The sequence below is a fragment of the Oryza brachyantha genome, chromosome 6 (genome assembly GCF_000231095.2).
Source record: "Oryza brachyantha chromosome 6, ObraRS2, whole genome shotgun sequence".
NCBI classification, from domain to species: domain Eukaryota; kingdom Viridiplantae; phylum Streptophyta; class Magnoliopsida; order Poales; family Poaceae; genus Oryza; species Oryza brachyantha.
Genome location: NC_023168.2, coordinates 8,373,186 through 8,382,394, shown reverse-complemented (window position 1 = coordinate 8,382,394; position 9,209 = coordinate 8,373,186). Strand labels below are relative to the sequence as shown.

General features: G+C 37.3%; 1 protein-coding gene across 1 annotated transcript; it reads right to left on the bottom strand.

Annotated features, from left to right (window-relative positions):
- Nucleotides 1-2,234: 2,234 nt before the first annotated feature.
- LOC102714299 lies at nucleotides 2,235-3,158 on the bottom strand. The gene has a single exon (XM_040525385.1). It carries the CDS (start codon nucleotides 3,027-3,029, stop codon nucleotides 2,610-2,612), a length of 420 nt encoding a protein of 139 aa, XP_040381319.1. The 5' UTR covers nucleotides 3,030-3,158; the 3' UTR covers nucleotides 2,235-2,609.
- Nucleotides 3,159-9,209: the final 6,051 nt, after the last annotated feature.

Here is a 9,209-nt window from a genome sequence, read left to right as displayed (position 1 = left end):
GATCAACTATTTCAGTAAAAGCTACCCGGATGACAACTCCAATAGGGAAATTCAATAAGTAAACTTCACAGAATGTTTGTACTAGTCGGCTCTCCATCTGAGTAGAGTTTGGAGGCTATTGTTATATTTATGAGTGTGGGATTTCCCCGCAAACGTGTAGTACAACATACATAATCCTATATGAAAAAAATTTCCATACATGGATAGAGTCCTGAGCAGACCAGGAAGGATTACCCGATAAAGAAAGAAATATAAAGTCATACACGGTTTCTATCAAAATTATTTGAGTAGTATCAATACATATCTCCTTGTTTACTTGAACAAGGGAGTAATTGTGGGTATAAATACAAGAATCTTAGGAGAGGGAACATGGACGAATCCAAGACCATTAGTGATAATAAGAGATACACAAGCCAAAAAATCCTGGGGAAAACAAGATATACATAAAACACATCACACCATGATTCCAAAGCACACTCGTCAAGATCAATTCCATACAACCTCATCAACATATTTCTATACGGTAATCTAGCTAACTAGATAGTTCCATGTCTTGTATTTGTATACATCTCACTAATGTCATATAAGAAAAAAATAGACTTTGGCTGATAGGAATAGGGCTATTATCTAAAAGGGTCTAAACAAGTATAAAAATCTCCATATCTGCTACAAGCCCAATGCTAGCCGATAGACAACTTTTACGGTACTTACATGGTAGTGTAGCACCGGTTGAAGCTATGGTTAGACTTGAGATAAAGATTACACTGAATCTTAATTAATCAATCAAGTTATACTTGAGATTAAATATACACAATGGAATGATGAGTATATCGTCTGTCAGTTTGCTGCAAATGGCCATCCTCAGAGATGTCTTCATCGAAATTTTCCTAGTATAATAGATGAATCGCACATGAGTGTGTCCCCTATATATGATCATATACGTACTCATATGGGTGCACCGGGTTGAACAATTGTACGTTGTACTCTCCCATAAAGGAGGCAGCTTATTCCAAGTGAAAACAGTACGTTGGGTCTTGGACCATACTGATGTCATAGGTAGGTCCATGTACAGTACTAGTGTCCTCGGCCTTCCAACGACTCCAAAGGAAATTCGTATGAAGAGAAGCTGTGTATCAACCAACGGTGCATGCATGGTACAGACAAATGGCCCAGAGAGAAATGTCTGTACAAATCGTGATTCGGCAAGACTAGTGAACTTGTTCAATGGCCCTTTTTTTTTTACTTCACATGCAGTATGCTCAAAACTAAGATTCTTTTTCTGGTAGACTTATATATGATGATAAATCTATGAAGTTCATAATTTTTTTTTACTGAAACACTTGTATGTGTTTAACATACTGATAGAAGTCGTGAAGCCTTTCATGTGACCGTTCGTCTTATTAAAAAAATATAATTATTAGTTATTTTATTTATATTTTATTTTAATTAAATAAATTTTGTGTATTACTTATAATTTTGTATATTTGAAAAAAATATTACGACGGTGCTGGACCAAATGTTTAAAAGTCAATGTTTTCAAATATTAAAAGGCAGTGCAATATAGGCCCCGTTCGGCAGAGGGGCATAAGTTAACTTATGCCCTGGCACGGAAAACGTAGTAATAGATTAATACATGATTAATTAATTATTAATTATTAAAAAATATAAAATAGATTAATATGATTTTTAAAACAACTTTCCTATAGAAATTTTTTGCAAAAAGTACACCGTTTAGTAGTTCGGGAAGCGTGCGCGTGAAAAGGAGACTTAAGATAACTTATGCAATTGCCGAGCGCGGCCTATATTGGCCATCGTTACTGCAGTAGATGCAATCTATGATTCACACAACTCTAAATTCCAAATTTGATTCAGTCGATGATTTGTAGTTCCATTGTTCATTGTGGCAACTGTTTATAGACGAAAATTTAAATTTTATAACTGAATTTAGGAGTTGATTACATATTTTCTTATCATGGTTTATTTTATAATATTTAGTTTTGAACCGCTATACATAGCTATATACATTTTGTACCTCTAAATTATTGTTTATTTACAAATATGGAGCCTTGGAGTCGAAGTGCCTCAGTACGGTACTACTAGATTATATTCGTTATACCCGATGATATCTATGTTCTTGAATTTTGTTTAACCATTTGACATGAACTAGAGAAACGATCGACAGCTGCCAAAAGGCTTTACCATACAAGTGCGGGTAAAAGTTGCTCAAAAGGCCATTTTCTCTGACAGAGCATGCTCAAAAACTCAATAGACTTTTCATTTCTTAACACGAAAGTGTGCAATGCTAGCCTTTTCCAATTTCACCTATCTGCAACATTCTCTGCTGCTGTCCAATACCTTCTACTGTACGTATTACTACATGTACACAGCCAGCACAATTGCAATTTACAACCCAAGCCCTGAACTTATTAATTACTACCTGTAGTAATTACCACCGTTAATTCCTCGTTTCTATCGCTTCCAGCAGGCTGAGTCGTCATGTCTGATCCACCCATGATGCAGAGAAAGCAGAGTAGAATCATGCAGAGTAAGTCATGCATGGCGAGACCTGCAGATCGACAGATTCTCTGAGTGCACGACGGACGGATCGATCAGCGGGAGGCGAGCATGGCGGCGGTGCCGGAGCCGGCGGGCTTGAAGGGGAGCGCGCGGCGGTGGCCGTAGTGGCAGCCGATGAGGTAGAGCGCCAGCCTCTTCTTGACCCGCCTGAGCAGCAGCAGCTTCTCCTCCCCCCACCCCGCCACCGCCACCGCCACCTGCCGCTTCCACCTGATCCTCCCGCTCCCGCCGCAGTCCAACTCCTCCTCCTCCACCTCTCCACCGCCACCGCCGCCCGGCGGTGGCTGCTTCTCCTCCGGCGCCGGCGACCAGTCCCACTGCAGAGGATAGCTCCGCAAGAACACCCTCCTGGTGCTGTAGTCCTCGTACCGGAAGCTCCTCGTCGGCTTCACCGCCGCCTCAGCCTCCTCCTCGTCGTCCCTGGTGATCTTCCGGTCAAGGTTGTCCGCCATTGTTGCTGCTGCCTCCGCCTGGCTGAGGGCCCAAAGCGAGACGTGTGCGTTTATATGGGCATCGACGAAGCTCAGCTAAGCTGCAGGTGGCCACGTCACCTCTTTTTTTTTTTTTCTTTTTACATCTTTTGGCTGCCTTTGTTGGTTTGTCGTGTCGGGCCCTCCTTTGATTAAACAAATCGCGTTGGTTTAATGGGCATGGCACGCACATGTTTTGGATTACTTTGAAGGAGAAGCATTTTTGCTTTACCGGTAATCTGATGGCAACAAGGACGTTAATAAAACTGTTCTTTTTTTCTTTATGTGTATGCAGGAATCTCAACTTGGTGAGGCCTAGCTTTACTTTACCCCTAAAATGAAGAGTCCACTCGCATGTATTTTTGCATTTTTCTTTGACATGAGCACAAGTTTATACTTTTGAAACTTCGCCATACTGATTTGTTTTTAATTACTTATTCAGGTCTGCATGATTGTCTCCAATGAAATTCTATATATTGCTATGGTCCTCGTCTTTTCGCTTAATATGTTCATGCTTATAAGACAAAATTTGATTTTTCAATCTTAAATTTTAAGTTAATTTTGGTTTTTTTTCATCGAAGTTTATTTTTTACACTTTACTTTTAGATCGCTAAGAATAAACATATAAAAGTTTCATTCATAAATTATTTTTCATTTACAAATATACCATTTGGCTTTTTTTAAGAAAAAACCAAACAATCAGTCTATTATATGCTCGATCGTCACCAGGTTGCGTAGATAGGATAACATGATTCGTCACTCGTGATAACGTGACTAGTATGCATATGAGCGGTGAATCGCCTTCATTAATATGTCTAAAAAATGTTAGTGTCACATAAGTGTTTTAAGTAATGTAAGTTGGGTGTATATGGATGAATTCTACGTCTTTCCATAAATGTAAACTAATGTAGAACTTGTCCACCATCACAATAAATGCCGTTTGTACACATTGATTTGCTATGTCAAAATAGAGAGATCTGCAAAAATGACAAGATATTGTCAACAATTATGGATCTAGAAGGAAATATTGTCAACAATTTCATGATAGACAACTTGTATGCAGTTACACCGGCAGGAGGAGAGAATATCCTTTATGATCATTCCGTTGGATTTTTTTTTCTTCAACTTTCTATCTAACATTCTACTCCACTGGCTAGATGTTAAAGTATAGTGGCATGGTGTCTGTATGTTTGCTAGTATAGTAGTTAATTTAGAAGTTGTAATCCAATATTGTCTTGTTTGTATAGATCTTCCATTATATCTAAGAGGAGCTTCTTCCCCCTTTGTTTATGAACCCTACATACTCTTCTAACTGATTTAGGGGTGATCATTTGACCTTTTTGAAAAAAACAAACAACATATTTGCAAAAAAAAGAATAATTTATGAATAAATTTTTTATATACATGCCCTTAGGGATATAAAAGCACAGGCAGAAAAAGAAAATATGACGAAAAACCGTAAAATCAATTCTAAATTTAAATTTGAGATTCAAAGTTTGGCTTATAATCATATAAGCTGAAGCGAAATGATGAGACTGCTGATATACCAACCAACACAATCTGTCAGTTCTATCTTGTTCCAAACATTGGATATTTGAAAAATTATATATGTTTGTATGGTATCATCTTTATCAGGATTCATAATTTAGGATGATCTGTGGTTAGCACTAGGCAAGAGTTTTAATCAGTTAAGAGTCTTAATTATAGGCTTTTTAATGATCAATCAAATTAAAAGTCAAAACTAATAAAGCATAAAAATCAAATAACATACATTTAGTTTTACTTGGTCAAGAGGCTTAATTAGTTTTTTGATGATATAATAATTTGAAATTTCAAAATTAATAAATATCAATGTATGCTAAGTTAGGAATCCCAATATAATATATTTTTCATGTAAAATCAGGATTAATACATACCCGATACTGGTAAATATATAGCATCTAGCAAATACAGTTCACATCGATGACCTTATGTGAAAGCGAAAACATTACCACCAATTCATGATAATGATACACAACTTGCTATGCTATGAAGAGCTTATTCGGTTTATAGGATCGCAAAATCATAGAACATAAAAAGTAAAAGATTGAGGTATCATGGCAACTCCAATTCAAATAAAATATTCCATGAGGTCTCACTTCATCGTAAGAATTCTTTGGACTTAACTTACCACAACATAATCCTAAGAAATTGGTTAGGGTCCATTCATATGAAAATGAATGATATTTATAGGTAAAGATCCTGAGGTTTCAATTTCTATAAAATTCCTTTGAAAATACTTTGAACCGAATAAGTCTTTTAAGGTTTTTTTTCCGTTTGGAGGAATTTAAAAACATATCAATAGTAAAAGTGACGAAATAAGAATGCATACACATATCAATCCGTATAAATTCTTCCAAGAGATTTGACTTAGATACAAAATTATCTACGTTTTTCCTCTACAAACTACAAGAAAAATAATTTTTACTTATTTTTATCTATACTTCATTGGTACAAACAAAATGACAGTCATAGGATTAAATTTTTATGAATCCAAATCAGCCAGGACGAGAGAGAGAGGAGCGCCAGCATCCGGGGGCCACATTCAGCGAAAAGCAAGTTAGCCAGGCCCCACCCGTCAGCAGAAACCCGGAGGAGGCATGTTCTTCTTCACTTCCGTGCAGGACATGGCTGCTCAACTCAGCCATGGTGCGGTATCTCTTTCGGCCAAATCCACGAAATCTTCACACCAAAAAAATAAATAAAATTCGGCGACAGAAAAAAAAAAGAAGAAAAGCTAGGTTACCTTTGCAGCAAAGGTGTAGCCAGATCAGAACCGATCGAGTGGACGGCTCTCTTTATTTCTCTCTTTTTTTCACCGGATAACGCACATGACATGGCGCTGCTCAGCAGCAGCGCAAAGCTAAGTAAAAGCAAAGGTAGCAAGGGGATCTATCTACTGGTGCATACGTATCTTCTTTTCCTCGTGATCGCACGTAAGTACGATTGATCGATCGATCGATCGATTGCTGGCTGGCTGCAACTTGGAAATGGTCAATTCAGGTAGTAATCAGGGCCCCCTTTCTATCTCCGTTTAATTCCGTTGCCGGTTTGCCACGCACGCTAAAGTTGATAACAATGGATCGTTAGTTTTCTGGTCAATCTGGGAGAGCTCATCGGTCGAGCTCTTTAGCTCTGGATGATTACGGGACGTTCGTCAGACGGAGACTGACCCGATGGATCATGGATGGGTAGCTGAAGCTAGTAATTAAAGTACTCTATCCCCGTTCCAGAATACTGGGATTTAAATTCTGAATTAAACTATACGATTTTTTAAGGTAACCTCGGATGATTACGAGTCGTTTATTGGTCTAGATCCAACGGATCTGATTTCATTATACTGCACCGGTAGTATACACCGGTAGTATAGGTAGTAAAAATTTTATAATAGTAAAATTGGAACTAAAATATATAATTTTACGATAAATTTATGTGTCATATATCATGTTAAATTAGATAAATTGGTAATATATCTTACCAAAATTTCAAATAAAATATTTAATATACAATAAAATACATGGTTCGATCTAAATTTTACTACGCTACTGCTATTACTAGTAAAAGGTACCGTAACGATGTCCAAATATAAATATTTATAAGAACTATTTCTGGTATTTTTTTTCTACCAATCACTTCTGGTTCAAAATTTCTCTCGTTTTATAACCTTCTAACATCACCTTTGTGCATTTCTTGTTTACCTTAAACTATACTAAAAAGTCTAAAATTATTTATATTTTAAGACAGAAGTACTAGCATTCTGTCATTGTTCTCTAGAGGGAGAGCCCTAGGGTTTATAAACCCAACCTATATATGATTTTTGGGACCTGGGTTGTTGGGCCAAAATACTTGTGTTCGGTATCTTTAACCCTTATTCCTACGGTTATGAAATAGTCTACTCCCTCCGTCCCATAATAACTTCATTTTTCAGTTTTTTAATATAATATTTTGACTCTTTGTTTTATTTAAAATTTTTTATGATTAACATTTTTATTGTTACTGGATGATAAAATATGAATTGTACTTTATACGTAACTAATGTTTTTAAATTTTTTTACAAATTTTTCAAATAAGACGAATGATCAAACGTTGGACAGGAAAAAACGAAAAATGAAGTTTTTATGAAACGGAGATAGTAGTTACTTATGTACTTGGCAAGTAACTAGATGGGTACCACCTGAACTTTCTCATACCCACCTTACCTGATGTGGATAATATTTGGCCGTAAAAAAACCTCATTGATATTGATGTTGTACCATCTTTATCGTCTAATTTGTCAAATACCTATCGGGTGACGGGTAGGGTTGGCGTTGTCATTCTAATTAGTACGCTCATTCCACAATACATACATATAAAAATAATATACGTTATATATATATAATATATATATTGGCATAACCAAAACAACTTACACTATGAGACTGAGGGAGTACAGCAAATAAGTGAAAGCCTCATCTTTTTGCTTATGGTTTTGCTTATAAGCCAAAATTTGAATTTTCAATCTTAAATTTGGATTAGACGTTGGGATTTTTCCATCGCAGTTTATTTTCCACCCTTGTCTTTAATTTAAATCACTAAAGATACATATAAATGTTTTTATTTTTTATTTGTAAATATTATGTTTAACTTTTTCCCCAAAATAAGCCAGAAGATCCCTCCTCATATTGTGCTGTCAAAGGAAACGAGCTGGCAACGTCGTGATATGTACATGTGTGGAGATGTCTATGTATGTCGTCAGTATCGTCGATGGCCATGTGCTGTATACAGTACATGTCGAGCTGTTCTCGTGCGATGACAAAATCTGCAGCTCTAGCTAGCTTGACAGCAGCAAGGCCGAGAGCAGCACGGTGATCCAGTTTTGCTGTAATAAGGCCAGAGGAGCAGCTGCGGGGATAACCTGATTTTGCTCCATATGCTGTCACCTAACTATACCTATATAAACGTAAGATATGCCTTATTTTTTAACATTCAAGGCGAGATACGTTGATATCCAAAGAAAATATCTCTAGTATCTCGCATGATTAATTTAGGCACTTGCGCTTCTCTTGACTTTTCCTTCAACAGACACAATGAAGATCCGGGTTTGCATGTGTAAGATCAAAGCAGTGATGTACATGTTTTTGTGATGAATAAATTGGTGATTTACGAGTTAAATGTTTTTGTGATGATTGACCGGACGGTCAGACCGGATAGACACCTGCGGTCGGACCGCAGGTATGTGGGCGGTCAGACCGGCAGGTCAGCCCCGACATTTTTAGTTTTCGGTTTTCTTTTCGGTTTCGGATTTATTCTTCGTGAATTCGACTTCTGGTTGGTTTAATTTCTATACGTATGGGTACTGTTATTTTGCTAATCATAAGTCAAGTTGGAGATAGCTTATTCTCTGAATATGGTTTCTTTGTTTGATTCATGTGTAGGTGACTTGATGCCTCGGGAGAGTATACCTCGGGAGTCAACTTGAAGATAAGGTGACGTCCGGCGGTCAAGATATCATGCGGGATACTTAGTCTAGAGTTCAATGCACGTGGTTGGTGAAGATTCCATATGGTATACGATGAAGATATTGTGTGCATATAAGATATGAAAGTTGAATTTAGATAGAGTCCGGATTTGAGAAGATTTGTTGTATTAGAGATAGAGATATGGTTAGTTACGGATAAGGATTGGTTTCCCATGAGATTGGGAGTCCTAATTCGTGCTAGATACGTGGGCTTTACATAGCCACATCGAGGTTGTAAATAGGTACCGACGGGTATGCCCCTGGTGAGCTTTTTGTGCCATTTGAGAGAGAAAATTAGGGTTTCGACTATTTCGATATTAGATTGAAAGTTTTTGTTAGGAGTGCTTTCTATGCACTTTGTAAACACTGGTTGATCAATAAAGTCGAGAGATTCAATTTACATCTTGAAACTTTGTCGATCGGCATTTTTCCAGGATGTTGATGGTCTAACCGCAGGTAGGCTGGCGGTCTGACCAGCCACACAACGTCGGTCTAACCGAGGTTATGCGAGCGGTCTGACCGGTCACATAACAGCTGTCTGACCGGTGGTACATTCGCAGTGTGACCGGAGGTTTCGGTAAGACTTTTGTGAAGGTAATCTTTTATTTTCACGAAATGATTCTGTT